Raw genomic sequence first — 18,529 nt, 5'->3', positions numbered from 1 at the left:
TGACAGAGATCCACTCCTTCAGGATTCAATGTAAACATACAAAAAACACAGGTCTTGAACTTATCCCTGCCTCCAAGCACAGGAGAACCACTTCCGCTCTGTTTTTCCCTTTCACTGGGCCAGTGAACACGTACTCTGTTGCGGTATCAACCTAGCCCGAACTATGGCCTGCATAGCAACTTTAAATTATACCACTCTCTCGTCTCAGTTTCTGTCTGATCTGGTTACTTGGCATCACCTGCAACTATCCTGACAGGGCTTGATCGCTGCAGTCAAGATGACAGTCCTCCCCCGAAACCTTTAGATCTTTCAGGCCCTTCCGCTGACACCACCCAAACACACGCTTTGTTCCTTGCAACTGGTGATCCACAGGTTCATCTGGGATTTGAAGAAACCACGTCTCCACAGATAATTACCATATCACACAACGCGTGAGGGAGGACTCGCTGAACCCAGGATTGCTTGCCACTACCAAGCCTCACAATTCCGTTTTATGGTTGAATGGAGCTGACCCGACATTGAGAAACACTTGTGCTTTATGGACCAAACCATGGCAGGCTCTCACATTTGGAAAGAACCCTGGCTTCTGTGTAAGCATTGGGTGTGGGGCCTCTACTTCTCACCAGTGATGGGTCCCGTGCTCAAGGTTTAGGATGTGGTAGCGAGGAAGGCCAGACTGTCCTCCTTCCCTTCTCCCATGACCCCCATCCTAGGTCATCCAGGGTATGTGCTTTGACCAGTTTCAATGCTGGCAGGAAGGCAGCTGAACGTGTATAGGCTGCCTCTCTGATACTCAGGGGATGATCCAGTTTGAAAAACTTGAAGCTGATTATGCCCTGGAGGAAGCCGACCAGATCCAATATCTGCAAGTGAGACATTGGGTGCTCCACCTTGACATTAGACCACATGCAGAACGTCCCCTTACAGCTTTTGAAAAATGGATCTTTCTTAAAAAGACTGATAGACGTCTCATAACAGAGACCTATGCATTACTGGGTGGGGCAACACTACTGATGAAGGCAGCGGAGCAGAGGAAGTGGTAGATGTAACTGGGCAGAGCCCTGCCCCATTGTGAGTGGGAGGGCATTTACTACCATGCCAGTCACACTGCACATAACATGGCCAGCACTAAACAAGATATCAAATGGTCTCCTACTGGTACCTCACACTGGCTCAGGTCCAGGCCTGGAACCCAGGTCACTCTGGAGACTGTTGGAGAGGGTGTGGTGGCTCAGGTACTTTGATCCACTTACTCTGGCATTGCCCGAAGTTAGTACGTTATCGGGAGCTCATACTGGATGGCATTGACAAAGCGTTTGAGACCAGGATTCCCTGCTTACACTATTCTAGGGCTTCCCAGTCCACTAACCTAACCCTTATTCTCTCAGAGAGGGTGATAGATGGCCTTAGCCTTGAGGGCTGCTCACCAAGTCATCCTTGCAACATGGGGCTCGGACAGAGTCCCTTATTACACAGCATGGCTCCATAAACTTTGGCACATCCTGGGGATGGAGAAACTCTTCCTCGCAGCTGCTCCCAACAGTGATTCCTACTCCGTTTTCTGGGAGGGCATTCATCTCTAACCTTTTACCTGGCCTCAGAATTCAACGAGCTGGCATGCCCGACTTACCTCAGAGTACCCTGTTTGCTATCCCCAAACGCGACTCACCCACACTTTGTCACTATTTCATTGGCATGCTTATTCTTGAACAGTTTCACCTCCCATCACAGTGGTCATAGGTCAACAGAACTTTACCCTTTGAAGGACATGGGTGTTCTAGGGATTGTTTGTGTTCTTAATCTTTTGAAATGCCTTATAAGTGCCACCGGCCTCAGGTTTGCAGGCAGTTGGCTGTGTAATCATCTGGTTTCATCTGCTTAATACAACACTATCGTCCACTGGGTTGTAGGTGAAAAGCCATGTGGCTAATTGCCCACTTGGCTACGAAATAAATAGAACTGATCCATAAAAAATACCCCCTTTGCCGTGGGAGATGTCTCGCTCAGCGAGGAAGCATTGACCACTTTTCCGTGGCCCTTACCACCAGGCTTTTTCCTAGCGGTGACAGGCATTGAAAAACGGCTAAGTGTCTGCCCATATAAATTAGGCAGACGGACGTATACCCAAACCTCCGACGGCCCTTACTCCATCAGGCTGTGAGAGGAGTTTGACCATGTCAGAGATGGAGTTGTCTCTGCCGTTGTCAAATTATGGTCCACCTGAATTTAAATTGGGCAGGCAGACCATTGTCTTGGTGGGAGATAACTCCTTGATTGTTGTGACAAAGGTCTCTCTCTGCCAAGATAGAAATCATTCCTTATGTGCAGTAAGCAGACCGCATAGTCGACATCATGGCAGGAGCTATGAGACTGCGAGTACACTGACTTGCTCTGCTTAGCTCATCTGCACTAGCATCTCTACTTTCTGACCAGTACTCTTTTGCTAGCCCTGTGTTGTGCCAAGACAGGTCGTTATTGAAGAATGTGAAGGCTGTGGCAGATTGAGGGAGTCTCAACACTTGTCAACACCTGCACAGTGCTTGCTGGCATGCATTAGTGTCTTAAAGTAAGTGGTCGGTTGAGTCATACTGCTTGGCCTCGTTGCTGATGCTGCACCAAGCAGAAGCTATCGGTCGTAGGGGGACTGGTACCTCTTAAAGGGCGATTGTGATAGGCCAGTCAGTCATTTTGTAGTCACATCAGGCTCTGTCGGTGTGTTTCTCTGCGAGGCTATACAACCCATCTTCTTTGTGTCTCTTCTTCACTGGCCTTTCAGGTATAGGAGTCACTGACATGCTGCAAATTCTCATGAGTTTCATTAATTAAGAAGATTTTTTTCCCTCAAGGTTTGAAACAAAATTGTGCCCGTAGGCAGGAGAGGTGGTCTGTTGACTGAACTGTTGCCTTAGTTTAAGCCCTTATCCTGCCACCCTATTTGCACTTGGAAAAATCATTCACTTTCCTTGTATCTCAGATCCCTTGTCTACAAAAATTGTGCGAGCATAAATGATCATAAAGCACTACAAGAAATTTACCAATTATCATCGCATGCAGACAGAATCACAGGTGGGAATTAATGTGTATTGGTACTGACTGACGGCCAAGTGGAGCAGCAACTCTGAAAGGAAATTATACACTTAACCATTGAGTCATTTTGTCCACAGCCTAGAAAAGAGGCTAACCTCACTCCTTCATATTTAACTGAATCGTTACCTTTATTATCATCTCCAGTTTTTATTCTTCCTTTACTACACCTCCTTATCAAACACACTCTTTCCCTTTCTCGCTCATTTTCACTCCCCCCCACCCCCATCTCCCCGTTTATATTCTGCATCACCTAATAATACACCCATTCATCCAACCACATTTTGCTTACACACGTAACCTCCTCATGTAGTGGCATGCACATCCATACAGCCACACACAAGAGCAGACTCGCCTATCATTTACCAAGCACTTTCTCTAATAAAAAAGGCAGCCCTGTTGGTTTTGCTAATGCCTGTTGAGTTGCAGACAATCTCTTCCTGGCAGTAACGGAGTAGATTTTATAAGACATATGGAGTAGTGATCCAACACTTTAAACAAGTTAAAAACGTATTCTTGTGACTTTGTCAGACAAGTAATTGGGGGCAAGTTGATTTAAAGGACGTGTTTATGTACATTTTGTAATGTCAATTTGGCAGACGTAATATGCTTTATGTTTCTAATTTCTAACATTGTATACAAGCCAGAGGTGGTGTTTTGTGGTGATGATGAGAATCATGGAATGAGGGCTCGATTGTTTTTCTGTCACAAGGTCGATTCTTTATACTTTGCGACATTCCGATCTTCTGTGAATTTAAAGCTAGAGGAAAGTAGCTTCCATGTGAGCAGTGCTGCTACATAGTCTGACATAGACTAATCTATGAAGAGCTTGTTTATGGTAAATATACCCACAAATACCAGTTGTGCATCGAGTATAAGCAGTGAGACTGCGATCTTCATAGTCAGTTAGCACAACGGTGTCCTAAATGTAGTGCATGGAGTCAGGGGACTCAAGAGAAGCTGCTCGTAACTACAAATACAAAGAAGGCGCGTCACCCGAAGCTTCTCGTTGAAAAGATGAACCTCTTAGCAGCTGGCTCAAAAGCTGAAAAGCTCAATAAATATTCTAACTCACTGTTCAACAGTTAGGAAATGCGTCCAGAGAAACAGCAAGTGGATGGACACATGAAGTAAGCTAAATCACCACAAGAATGGAGTCGATTTTTCAGGACTCAATCTTCAGTATTGCATTTCTTTATGTAGGTCTTTTAATGAGAGAGATTGTCCCACTACTGCCCCTGTATTTGAGGTTCTTGCCTTACTGATTGATGCAGACCTACGTCTCGCCTGACCCAGTACAGTGTTCCTTCTAAAGTGGCAGTCGACTTCTTTTGGATGTGGAAAGGGATGTTCTTTTTTCTTGTTTTCCTTAGTTAGTGCCAGAAGTGGTATCCCTTGCCAGGTTTGTATTACTCCAACACGGCTGAGCTGGATCTCCCTGTCCTGTATTCACCAGAACCTGCTGAGACGAACTCACAGGTTTCAGCAGCATGAGCATTTCTCACCAATGACCTGCAGACACCACTGGCAGCTGCTGAAGCAAATGATTGCGTTTAAGGCTCTTAAACAGTGCATTGAGGCCGTCCACTCCTTCTGCAATAAATTGGTGGACCTTTTATTCCAAGGACGTGTCCCTGCAAAGGGTGTAGACTTCCGTAGTTCAGTGGTTCTTTCCACAAAACCAAAACTGTTTACCCTTATTCTCTTACCTTTCCTGACTCCACAAAAGTATGATCCTTAACCCAGTGAAAGCTTACACTGGGTCTCTCTGGCAACGCTGAACCTATTGCCATGGTTAGCATAAAGCAACACTTCTATCAAATCTTCAGTTTAATAGACCAGTATCGTTTGGTTTGAAATTAACCAAGTCTTTACAAGGTGATTGCTTGTCTTATTTTGCTATTCTCGAAATGCCAATAAGAGTCACCACTGTTTTCTTCCAGGGTTCGAGATTCTATGAAAATGAACTCAAGAAAGATGAACAGGTTAACCTTCGAATTGAAAAGATGATGCAACAAAAAGCACAAATAACTGACCAGCAACTAAAGAATTCGGAGCTGCAGGTACTGTTTACTAAATGTCTTGTTAATATGGCTTGTGCTGAACAGTTGAACTAGTGTGCTTCATTGGGGCCATGAAAGAATGACGAAAAACCCTAACAGATCAGGTCAAAAAGATACAGAAGCTTACAAGAGTAATGATGTGTTTGGAGTGAATTAAAAAAAAAACGCAATTTGACTTGTAAGTCATCTGGAACATATCTTGCTTTTTCTCGGTATGATTCTCATGCATGGGAGGTGGACCAGCTAACAGAAAGAACAGTAGCTGCTCATGACTGAAAGGGACTCTTTCTTACATGGAGGTTTTGGAAAGTCAGTGGCACGGGGCATGTATGTGTGTGTGTGTGTGTCTACGACATCTACCTGCACTCCATATGTTTTTGAGCTCAGTTTAATAACATTATTAGAAGACTCTCCTCTTTCACAAGGACCTTACAATGCTTGTGCATGTAACATTCATCCTCCTGGAGCTAGAATTACTTTTGAAGTTTGACAGACAGATGGTTAAAGTCAACCTTTACAGTTTGCTTACATGTTTTTAAACTGTACATGGAATTCCTGCCCCTATTGGAGCCTGCTACATTTACATTGTAAAATCTGGAGCAGGGCTTCATCTACAAATGACATCAGTAAAGGGAGAGTACGGTGACACAGCCATATGAAGTTTGGATGATATGGTTTCTATCAGTAAGTGTATTTCGGGTGGAATATTCTCTCAAAAACTGGCAGATTATTTATTTTTTTGCGTGCAGAACGACGATTGAGCATCACATCCCTAAGTTGACTAATGAAGACCCATTATCATCTAAGTGCATTTTAGGAACATGTTGGGTCTACATTCTCTGTGTTTGCCATTCGGTTACCGATGATGGTGGGTAACGCTTGGTTTCTCAGAAGGATGTTCTTTGTAACTTGTAATCTTTATCACAATTGATGGGTGGGTGAAATAAAGTGATTTAACTCCCCATAGGAGTCTGTAATGTACTCGTTCATTACATCAGAGCGCCTGCCTATCAACACACACCCGGATCTGCTCTTAATTGGCTAGTTTCTTTCTGAAAGATATGTGTAAAACCTGTACGTGTACTGTTTAACTCTGTTTTATTTATGTTTTGCAATGTAACACAGCCAAAAAGAACAAGCAGTACAAGATTCTGAGGTAAAAGGAGTAGCATTACCACCTCATCATGTTATATGTCAGTAATAAATAACATCAGATATGGCGGAGAATGGGTACCCAAGAACTACCCATTAGGAATAGGAGTTTGCAGATTCAAAGTTGTCAAGTCAGGGATAGTATAATTAACTCATCTGTTTCTCACTTGGCTGTCACATCCATGATATATTAACATAAAGTTTGCATAGTTCACACCTCACCATCTGAGCTGTCGTCCGAGGTAGAAACACCTTCATCATTGAAACTATTAAGAAGGATCCCCCATGCTATAATTGCTTCTGTTGCACCTTCATGAATGCGAGTCAGACGCAGATGGGTCTCCTCTGCCACTCCCCATTCAAGCAAATTATTCAGCTATGCAGATGTCAGTGGTATCCCAGCACCCAACCAACCAATGATAATTCTTTGCTTAGCCAATAAAAAGGCAAGTTGGGTAAGTATATATGGGATCTTCCACCCTTTGGGTCTCGCTACTACTCCCAGAAGACATGCTGGTGGGGTCAGAGCGATCGCCACACTCGTTGCCCCTACAATTTTGGATACCACTTTCCTCTAGAACCCCTGGATCCCACTGCAAGCCTGAGCCAAATGCAAGAAGGTCGCCCCCAACCCTCCCACCGTACACATCTTGCCTCCCTGGAAGGGTCAATCCTATTCACCTGGCTAGGAGCCACATAGATGCGATGTAAGAAATTAAAATGTAGCAGCTTAAACCTGTAATTACAGGATACCATCCGCACCAACCCTCATGCGTATGCCCAATCTATATCCGTTATGGGCTCCCCTGGGTCCCTTTCTCAAACCCTGTGTGCCGCGGAAGGGGCACCTACCTGTGTCTCCCCAGAGTGCCCTATAAGGTGTTTTAAAACACACAATGGGCAACCCACAGGTAGTAGGGGACCAGGGGCAAGTATTTTATAAAGGAACAAGGGCTATAGATTTAAATGTCACATAGAATCACAATGAAGTCTGTGGTAAACATGCAATAAATCAGTATATATATTCCAAACAAAAGTAAGAAAACAGTGTAATGGGAAAACAAAAATGTCTTGGAAACCATAAATCATAATTGCTCAGGCATACCCTTTGTGACAGAAAGCAAAGTTAAAGTCACAATTTTGCAGTACTCTTGCTCATGTCAAAACATATACTATTGTACAGAGTCCAAGTCCTTGGGCGGTGTATTCTTGCCGTGTATTTCCTCCGTGTTCTTTATCTCACCAGAGATCCGTGAGTTCTATGGTCTCTCGTGTAATACCTTGTGAATAAACGGCCGAAGGAGGAAAATTGCAGGAGGCTCGACCAGGAAACAGTTAGGGATATCTAAATTGAAAAGATTTTCCCCATTGACAGAAGAAAATAAAAGACTTACTGTAGCAGGGTCACAACATCCCCGTATCCCGAAGGTCCTACGGGGGCGCTATGTACATACCCTGGGGGTACCATGGGGGGGGCCGATAAGAGGAGCGCCAACCCAGATATCCTCTTGGCAATAAGCAAAAAGGAAACTGGAACTCAAGACAAGGGACGCTCGGAAAAGATTCAAACAGAGACGGGAGGCATACGGAAAGTGGCTGAGAGACAACGCAGAGCATTTTCTGAGCAGCAGGAGCTGAGAGGAGCGTTGAAGAGAACAAACCAGACTCTGAGTGCCCAGACGCAGAGAAGAGTGAGGACCCAACACCGGTGATCGGAAACGCTGGAAATTCCAGCCACATCCCTGGAGGGACTACTTCAGGTGCATACACATATTCCTGGCACTCAGGGATATTGGTGGACGTGGGGAGGCAGGAGGAGGGACGAGGGGTGCTAAAGGGAAAGACAGAGCGAGAGAGAGAGAGAGTCGGGCACTTGGAAGCACTGTGGAGTGGGGCGCACCAATCCCTGCATATATTCATAGGACAATTTTTTTTGTTATTTCACTTTGTCCTACTCACTCCCTTGCGCACTCCTTGGACCAAAACCAAACCCCTCCCGTCCCCCCTTTTAAAATAACTACAGAAGACAGGAATACACAAACAAATTCACTTACCTTGTTTTCCCCGATCCTTTTTTCCTCACGCGACGCTACCGCAATGCGAGCTGAACAACCCGAAGACAACTTACCTAGAAGAAAGACACCGTGACCAAGCGAAATGAAATAAGAGATATGGACAATAATAACAAAAGGAAACCGTGAAGAATATGAACTAAGAGAGGGAGAGACTGCCAATAAAGAAGAGAACAGTAAACAGGATACAGGATTGACTAAGAAGTATACCGAAGAACCAGAGAGAAAGAAAAGGGTAAACAACTGCAGAAAAGACTAAAACATTTTCATAAGGAAAAGAACAAAATGTTTTTGTATTCCCCACTTGGAAAGCCAAAGAAAGAATAATAAAGAGATCTGAAAGATTATTCAGCACATAACAACTCTTGTCTCTTCATTTTTCAAGAAAAAAACCTTTTGTTCCAGGGAACCCACAACACTTACCATTTATTAGAAATGAATAAAAGTGTGGATGGCAGTGAGTAATTTGGAAATCGGATGTCATCGTAACACAATGAATCATGATTAGTTGTGTATAAAGTATTCACTGCCCTGAAGAAGGTTGGGTGAACCATTGGAAAGACCCCCGAAACGCTGCTTTGACACTTTTATATAAACAGTTGTATATGAGCAATTTTCATTGCATAATATCTTGTTTGATAGGTATAATTACCAAAAAGCTTTTATGCAAAAAATCAATTAAGGACACTTTTATTTAAATGGTTTTGTATGAGTGATTGTAATTTTGATTGTGTAATTTTTAAAATGTATACTAATATTGTTTTATATAAACAAAAGTTTTTATGCAAAAATTAAATGAAGAACAAATTAAGAATACCTAGGGATTGATTTTTATAAATTTGTGCTTATTTTTTTTTATTTTTTTTTATTTTTTTATTGTCCTCATATTCATCCCCCGTGCTTTGGTTAAGTAAAAAAAGGCAATGACACAACAAACGACAACATGCCACCAAACCTCGGTAGATCATCCCCTCTAATCTACTGATTGTACTTTCTCGTACGGGAGTCATTGATCAAAAGTTATCACTTTCAATCGTAGCCAAAGCAGCACCTCCAGAGAACGAGGGGGAGATCTTAATCATTGGACTTTAAATTATTATTATTATTTTTTTTTTTTAAAGTATACGAAGTTTATATGACACAAAAAAAAAAAATATGTTATTGATACACATTTTCCCAATATAACCAAAAATTATCTTTTCTAGACAAGGGGCCCCATTGTTCCAATGTACAGATTCGATTTACAGCTGTCTGCCAATCCAACACCCGAGGAGGCAGAGGATCAATCCATTTACGACAAATTTCTCGCCTAGCTAGAAGAATTAATATGAACAGCAAATGCTCTTGCTGAACTGACAGTTTCTGATAATTTGTATCCTGGTCCCACACCCCAAACACCACCAATGCTGGATTTACAACTAAGTTTACATTAAAAATTACTTTAAAAATACTCTCTATGTCCCCCCAATAATTCAACAACTTAGTGCAATGCCAAAACATATGAATATCATCCGCCTTATCATCCCCGCACCTTGGACAATTTTTCTGAGATTTCCCAATAGCTGTTGATTTGGCCGGAGTCCAGTAAACCCTATGGAGTGTGAACAAATGATTTTTCTTCAGCCCTGCAGGACTAGTAGTAAGCCACAGTATTGAACAAGACTTTTGCCACAGTGTTTTAACATCTAAAGTTGGGAAAGTTGCTCCCCACTTCGACAAGGGGAGGGAAGCGCTATCATCTGACGATTCTAACAGAGCGTGGTACCACAATGCAACCTCTTTGTTGATAGCTCCCTGATTTAGCTTCCCTTCCCATATACTCCTCCCTATTTCCCCAATTCGACGAGACTTTACCCAACTAGATATTTGAAGATACTTAAATCTAGAAACTGTCCTGCCAGTACCTTCCTGGAATGCGCCCCAGCTTAACACTTCGTCTCCTTCCATCAATTGGCCCCATCTTTCCACCCCACTTGTTCTCAAAGGAGTTGATAGTTTGTCTATGAGGCATTCCGGAGTGCCAGGCGAATCCCAAATGGGAGCTGAGCTACAAAAATAAGGTATCTCTAACGCCCTCCGAAAATGCATCCAAACTTTACATGCATGTCTGGGGAGTTTCAAGCGAACTTTCTTGAAGTAACTGGGGTGTCCAAATTTATATAAAAAGTGATCTGCTCCTTCTTCAAGGTGAGCCGTTAATGCTCCCCAGACTGAATCGTGCTCAGTCCTTTTATTCAATAAAACTCTAATATGTTTTAGGTGAAAAGCCAAATAGTACTTAAAAAGGTCTGGAGACGCAATACCTCCCCATTCCCTTTTTCTACTCAACTTCTTCCAAGCAATCCTCACTCCCTTGGAAGCCCATACAAATGAGGATAACTCCCCTTGTAGTTTTTTAAACCAACTCTTCTCAAACTCTAATGGGATAGTGTTGAACAAAAAAGTAAATTTTGGAAGGATACACATCTTCAAAATATTAGATCTCCCAATTATCGTAAGAGGAAGAGCAACCCACGCTTTTAACAGTTTTTTGGTTTCCCTATATACTATATCAAAGTTCAATTTAGCTACCTCGTTAAAAGCAGCTGTTAACCGAATACCCAAATATCTGATCTCTTGTTTAACTAAAGGGGAAGCATAAATCAAATTCCAACACATTATTTCTGTCTTTTCTGCATTTATGCTGTACCCAGAAAGTCTTCCAAATTGTTCCATCAAAGCAGTGACCTTAGGTAGAGTAGAGCTAACATCACTCGTATATATCATCAAATCATCTGCGTATAAAGCCAGTTTTTTTTCCCATCCCCCAGTTCTAAATGGGATAATCTCTTTAGAAGACCGGAGTAAAGTTGCCAAGGGTTCAATGTATAAATTAAAAAGCAAAGGAGATAGGGGGCATCCCTGTCTCGTACCTCGCCAAATCCTAAATTCTTGTGTTAAATGGCCATTTACCAGAATTCTCGCTAGAGGACATCTATACAGTTCTCCTATTGCCCTGATAAAAGGGATTCCCAAGCCCGCTTTTTCCAGAACCACCTTTAGAAACAACCAATTAACACGGTCAAAGGCCTTGGCCGCATCAAAAGACAAGATCGCCAGAGGCGCCTTCTCGTGAACCGCCAAATCAATTGCAGCAAATAACTCGTGAGTTATCTCGTGAAGCTGCCTCCCCTTCATAAAGCCCTTTTGGTCCGAATGGATTAGATTGCCAGCAACTCTCCCCAGTCTCTTGGCTAAAAGTCCTGAATAAAGTTTATAGTCTACGTTCAGCAAAGAGATGGGCCTATAGGAGGAACATGACGTGGAATCCTTACCCGGCTTTAGCAATAAGCAAATTGTCGCCTCTCTCCAGGAATTGGGAATTTGGGTCCCTTCTATCAACATAGAGTTGAATAACTCTAATAAAAAAGGGATAAGTTCCTCCCCCAAAGCCCTATATAATTCGTTAGGGAGACTATCTGGCCCCGCTGCCTTACCTTTTTTTAGTGCCTTTAGACCTTCCGCCAACTCAGCCTCATTTAACTTATCATTCAGTAGGAGCCTCTTCGACTCCTCTAAAACTGGAAGATCTACATTATCTAAGAATTCTCTTACCGGCTCTTCTAAGTTAACCGAACTTTCTGAATATATCTCCTGAAAGAAAGATACGAATGCCCCCTCAATCTCCTCTTGCTCCGTACAGACCTGATTCGCAGGCTCTAATAAATTTGTGCTTATTGTTTAACTAAAATATGAGTACAATAATAAATGAAGGTATTATGATAAATAAGAAAAGGGTTAAAATGGGTGTGCTTATTACTGTATGAAATGTTTTAACACGGCTAGAACATAACCACTATATTACAATTGATAAATAGTAGTGGTGTGCCAGCAATACTCTATGGGTTTGATATTAAAATATCCATAAAGAGAACTATGTGTTTGTGTAACATAAGTTAGTGCATACTGAGCCTACCCAGCTGAAAAAGACACGCCAAAAACCCATCCCCTCTAAGACCTCCATTAGATAAGCCCATTCCACAGTATCGAAAGCTTTCTCTAAATCCACGGAGACCAGGGCCAATTCACACTGATTCCCCATGGTTTAATGTATCATATGAGTGACCCTTCTCAAACGTGTGCTTCAGACTGGCATAAAACCGCATTGGTCCTCATGTACTAATCAGCGAGTCACATCCCCCAGCCTTGTCGCTAAAAGTTCACACAGTATTTTTACTTTGGAATTGAGCATCGGAAGGTGTCTGTACGAGAAAGGGTCCACAGCGTCACCCCCCTGGTTTCAACATAAGGCATATGATGCCCTCCCTCATGGTAGGGAGGAGGGATCCCTATCCCCTGTTCCTCACAAAGAACCTCTAATAACCTCTCTTTAAGCGTAGTGGAGTACATTTGATAAAATTCCATAGGAATCCATCACCGCCAGGTACCTTAGATCTGTTCAGGACACTCGTAGCCTTGCCCAGTTCCTCCAGGTCAATTTCATGCTCTAAGTACTTAGTACTGTCTGACGTGTACTGTTAAAATCCCATAGTAACTGCTACCAAATCTGACGCACCAGTTACACATCATTTTACATTTTAAGTGACATACGTCTGTAGCTTTAAATTACTGTCAACCTTATTAGCCGACATAGAACAGAGTTTTTAAAAACATTGTGAATATTTTATTCCGTTTCATTCTGACCGAGCATATTTATAACAGTGCTAGCTAGCCCTGTGCATTTTTTCAGTTTACTTAAAACATGATAAATATGTCACACACTTTTATTGATACAAAGGGAGTGGATCAAGTCAGACCAGTCCCACAATAGCAATTCTGATGAAGAGGAATTCTTTTTTTTTTTTTTTTTTTAACACAGCGCAAGCAGTTACGTGTAGACACTTGCATGTATGTTGCATGCTTCTCTCTCCATGCACAGCCACTATGGCCCTCATAATGACTTTGGCGGTCTCAAAGTGAGACTGCCAAAGCCAGGGGCGCAAGGAGACCTCCAGTGCTGGCAGTCTCCCGCCCGCCATGTTATGGATACTGCTGGATGTCTGCTTCACTTTGGGTGGAAATCCGGCAGTAGCCATGCTGGCTGTTGGAGGCACCTGGGCGGTGCGAACACCTGCACCGCCCCGGCAGAAGGACGCCACCAATATAGCCTGGCGGTGTCCTGCTGGCGGGCACTGCCAGCGGTAGCAGCACTCCTTCCCATTCCCTGCTGGACGACCTCCTCGCCGGACAAGGTAAGTCGGGTGTCCGACAGGGGAGGTGGTCGGAGGGGGTGGGGTGTTGAGTCAGAGTGCGTGGTGTCTGTGTGTGTGTATATGAATGTGTATGTGAGTGTATGAATGCGTCTGTGAGTTGTGGTGCATGCGTGGTTGTATGCATGTGAGTGAATGCGCGTATGAATGTTACAGTGAGTGCGTGTGTCTGCATGCCAGTGTGTATTCATGTGAGCATGTTAGTGTGGATGCGTCCCTGAATGTGTGTGAGTATGAGCGTGTGAATGAATGCGTGTATGGATGAGTGTGAGTGAATGCGTGTATGGAAGTGAAGGTGAATGGGTGTATCCATAGTGCGTGTGGGTGTTTGTGTACATGTATGCGGGAGGGGGCGCTGTGACTTTAGAGGGGTAGGGAGGCACTGTGACTTTAGAGGGGTAGGGAGGCACTGTGACTTTAGGAGGTGGGTGGGGGCCAGGTGATTGCTGGGGGAGGAGGGGAACCATGGCAGTAGGCTGGGTCATTATACCGTCAGCAGTCTTATGTGGACCGTCGGGTCGGAGATGCACATCTCTGGCCCAGCGGTTCATACCGCGGTATGAGTGGAGATGGTGGTGGGTTGGCAGCGGCCAACCCGCCACACTCATATTGTGGCGGTGTACACCGTCAGCCTGTTGGCGGTGATACCACCACATTAACCCTGGCGGTCAAAAGAACTAGCTTTTTGATGTGCGTGGCCACTTAAGGTGTGATGTTGCTTTTATGCTTTTTTTAGTCTGGATGTTCAATTTCCTTCATTTTATGCAATGTAAACTAGCCCACAGTGACATTTTAGGTAAATACAGTCCTGGGTGTCGTCCTGCATGGTGTTTCAATTTGATTTTTCTACCTGTTTGTGAACAGAATAGATGTGATAAATATATTGCAATGGCCAGAGTTACTTCAAGGAAAAGTTGATCTTTTGTTAGTGGTTGTTTTTTCATTCTATTTCCTTGGTATGCGAACCCATTCATAATGTTACAGCTTTCAAGATTTCTTTGAAGTCTGGTTCAGTTTGCAAAATCTTCTAATGTTTTAAGATGATTTTTCTGATGTTACTTGTTAGAAATGGGGTTTCTGGTTGGCTAGGGTATGCACCTAAGCCAGGCAGAACCCACCCCCTGTAGTCACGGCAAGGGAGTTACAACCCCTACCCCTGCTCACCCCCTTGGTAGCCTGGCACGAGCAGTCAGGCCTAACCTGGAGGCAATTTGTAAAGCGTTTGCACAACAACAAACACAACACGTGTGACACAATATATACACCACAAAGTAAACACAACACTGAGGTATGTAAAAATAAACTGTATTGCACAAAACATAATTAGACCAAACATTACATGTCAGTAATATCCTGCTACCTTAGCAGTTGTCAGAACGTTACACAGGTTACTAATACTCGGCAGTAATAAGCAGTAGTCACAGTAGAACACATAGGGAATCAGAATTCAGCAACATAAGCAGTAGTCAGGAATCACAGTAAAGAAAGAAATGCACTTGTCATAAAAGAATCTTAAATGCCTGTATCAGGAACGATGTAGAAACATCTGGCAAGTAGTACACACATATTAGCATGTCATGCTCATAAGAGGAACATCAGCATATACATGTAGCACATCATAATTCAACAGATCAACATTTCACCCTATATGGTCCACATCAGAGACCTAAGAACGAGTATGTCCCAACAAGTACCTGCATTATGATGAAAAAGGCATTCCTTGTGCCTGGAAGGTCAAACGGGGAGCCCCCGGTGCTCCTATGCGCACAAACGGGGGCCACGTGGTAATCCTGAAGGAGGGGGAGTGGTACGCTCCCCCTCTGGTTCTTAGATTGGGGCCCCTCCGAGGGCCTGCGATTCCTGGATTCCCTCACGGGCCACTGTGGGCCCTCTCATAAGGGAGGGGGAGGAGCAGAATGAAACCCCCACCAAAAAAGGGGGGAACAGAGAGACCCTGCGGTGCGGGGGCCTCTCCGATGAGGCTTCCCACCCGCTCTATCAGTTGCACGTGATGCAGTGCATGAGCCCGTCCTTAGCCCTTCTCCTGAGCCGCAGCGGTGACGAGGCTCACAAGCAGGAGCCTGGTGGTGCCCTGTGGGGACACCTCGGAATGCTCCAGACCCCCGGGGCACAATCCGGAGCGAGCTCAGACTTGCTAGATCCACCCAGGCCGTGGCGGTGATTGCCAAGCCCCGATGAATGCTTCCCAGCGCGGGGCAGCTGACTATAGCTGAGGTCGCAATGGTGAACTTCCTGGCGGGCTCATGAACACATTGTTGCACTCGGCGCTATGCAGAACAGGAAAATAAAGCACTTCTTGTGCTTGTAATAGTTACAGGGGTCAGGGACCACAGCACCCTCCCCCTGGAGACAGTAGGAGGGGGAGCACAGGGCTACTAAGCCCCCAATAACAGGCCAGTACAAGGGATGCAGGTGGTGGCAGATCCTTCTAGAGTCCCAGCAGGTCTCAGGTCAGCACAGCAACAGCAGTCCAAGATTGGTCCCAGTGAGTCCTATTCAGCAGCGTCCCATGTCCAGTTCCAGGTAAGTTTCTTGTCCCCACAATGTCGAAATTGTGGGGAAAAATCCCCTGTAGTTATACTCAGTTTTGTCAAGCAGACAAAACTGGAGAGGAGAGTGGGTTTCAACCAGCTACAACTGGCTCTGGTAGTGCCCCCTCTCTCCTCCAACACAGGCTCCAAACATCAGTTGGGGGTAAACAGCCCTTTTGTGTGAGGCCAGGGCACATCCTTTACAGATGCAGGTGTGCCCGCCCCTCCCTTCTCTCAGCCCAGGAAGACTATTCAGTAGGCAGATGCAACTCTGTGACACCTCTACCCTCCCTGTGTACAGGCTGTCTGAAAAGTATGCACAAAGCCAAACTATCACTCTGCCCAGACGTGGATTGCAGTCAAGCTGCAAAAAACCAGCATCATAAGCTCACTTTCTGGAAGTGGCATTTCTATAATAGTAATAAAAAGCAGTGAGAAACCAAATAGGCTGTTTGTCACTACCAGGGCAGGCCACATTACTAGGCACATGTCCTGCATTCTACAGAGATAGCGCCCTGCCCATAGGGCTAGCTAGGGCCTACCTTAGGGGTTACTCGCATGTAGTAAAAGGGGAGTTCTGGGCCTGGCAAGTAAATTTAGATGCCAGGTCCCTGTGGCAGAAAACTGCGCATGCAGGTCCTGCGCTAGCAGGCCTAAGACAGGTTTCAAAGTTTACTTCAGTGGGTGGCGCAAGCAGCGCTGCAGGCCCACTAGTAGCATTTAATTTATAGGCCCTGGGTATAGAGCTACCACTTTACACAGGACTTACAGTTAAATTAAATGTGCCAATTAGGTATAAGCTAACCATACCAAGTTTACAAGGGAGGACATGCACTTTAGCACTGATTAGCAGTGGTAAAGTGCTCAGAGTCATAGCCTCTGCCAAAAAGGGTCAGAAAAATAGGGAGGAGAAGGCCCAAAGTTTGGGGATTGACCCTGTAAAAAGGGCCAGGTCCATCATGACCCCCTACCAGCCTAAAGCCGTGGGGGACCAATCAATTACCTTGATGGACTTCCCTGCTTGAGGCGATAGAACAGGGACCCTGGCCCGCAACTGATCCAGTTCTATGCCAATCTGAACCCAGTTGGATCCCTCTGTCTATGCTCCCCAGACAATCTAAGCTATCCCATGGAGGCATCCTAGTTCTCTGTGGCCAGAGCCAGGTCCCAGGTCATCCTGGGGCCTCTGGTCTCGGAAACCTCTATGAGTGGGGAGTGGGAGCCCCAGGAGCATAGCATCCTCTCTCCACTCTACTTCCCACCAGTTCAGGGGTTCTACCTTGCCACTGGTCCTCTAGCCTAGGGACTGTTCCCATAGCCTGAATAGGTATCAGGGGAGAGTGCTTCCTCCCCATGCCCCTCTTTCTAGGGTTACACATTCTCCATTTGGGAGTGGTAACTCCAGAATCCAGAACTGCCAGGGCGCTGGTATCAGTCGTCCTGTTCAGTTCACCTGCCAGTTCAGGGGAGCCCCTCTGTAACTGGCTTCCCAACCCAGGGTCCTCACACTCAGGCTGAGCTGGGGTCAGGGAAGTGTCCTTTCTCCTCTTGCCCCTTCTTCTAGAGTTGCGCACCCTCCCACCAGGAGTGATACCCCTAGTAGTAATGGTAGAGAGGGGTTGCTCTGGACCTGGTTCTCCAACCTAGGGTCTGTACCCTTGGGCTGGTCATGACTTAGGGGATAAACCTCCCTCTCCCTCAAACTCTTCCCCTCAGAAGTGGTATTCGTAGGTAACAAAACAGTGGGGGTGCTCGGGACAGCAGTCTCTACTTCAGGATCTAGGGGGTTGCCCTGGACCTGGTCTTTCCAGCTTAGGGTCTGTATCCTTGGGTGAGACTGGAGTTTGGAAAAAGTTGTCCCCCTCCTGCAAACCCTTCAGTGAAAGCATCCGCACCCTCCTTTGCGGGGTGGTGCTGCTGGTCCAATTGTCCCTCCCACTCCTTCTGACAGTAGGGGATCCCTTTCAGTGGATTGATCTTTGGTAGTGACTAGTTTCCCGCCCTGGAGCCCCCTCTGGATGCCGTCCAAGACCTGCAGTGGGGTACAGGACCATCTAGGGCCTGCACCTTCCCTGCTCAGAACCTCGTTGGGGTCAGTTAAGTTCCTGCCCTGGGGCCCCCCTTTGGTGCCATCCAAGACTAGTGTTGGTGTACACGCCCATCTAGACCCTGCACCCTCCCCTCCCAGAACTTGGCCTGGTTTACCCAGAACTTTTCCCCACCCCTTGCTGGGGTGAACCTAAGCCATTCCCTTTCGGGTCACTCCACAATGTCTTACCAGTTCCTCTAGCACTCAGCCAGAGGTCGGCCTCCTTTGCAAGTTCCTACTGTGTGACAGGTGTTGGCATAGCCCTGAA

General features: G+C 45.2%; 1 protein-coding gene across 1 annotated transcript in view; it reads left to right on the top strand.

Moving 5' to 3' along the window:
* Positions 1-18,529, top strand: part of POLK (DNA polymerase kappa) — a 505,299-nt gene that overhangs the window by 169,609 nt on the left and 317,161 nt on the right. Inside the window, exon 3 of the mRNA XM_069223734.1 lies at positions 5,028-5,147. Within this exon, the coding sequence (XP_069079835.1) occupies positions 5,028-5,147 (120 nt within the window). The remainder of the gene's footprint in view (positions 1-5,027; positions 5,148-18,529) is intronic.

Source organism: Pleurodeles waltl, chromosome 1_1 (genome assembly GCF_031143425.1).
Source record: "Pleurodeles waltl isolate 20211129_DDA chromosome 1_1, aPleWal1.hap1.20221129, whole genome shotgun sequence".
Classification (NCBI taxonomy): Eukaryota; Metazoa; Chordata; class Amphibia; order Caudata; family Salamandridae; genus Pleurodeles; species Pleurodeles waltl.
Note: the sequence above shows the minus strand (reverse complement) of the source record. Positions and strands in the feature narration are given on the sequence as shown.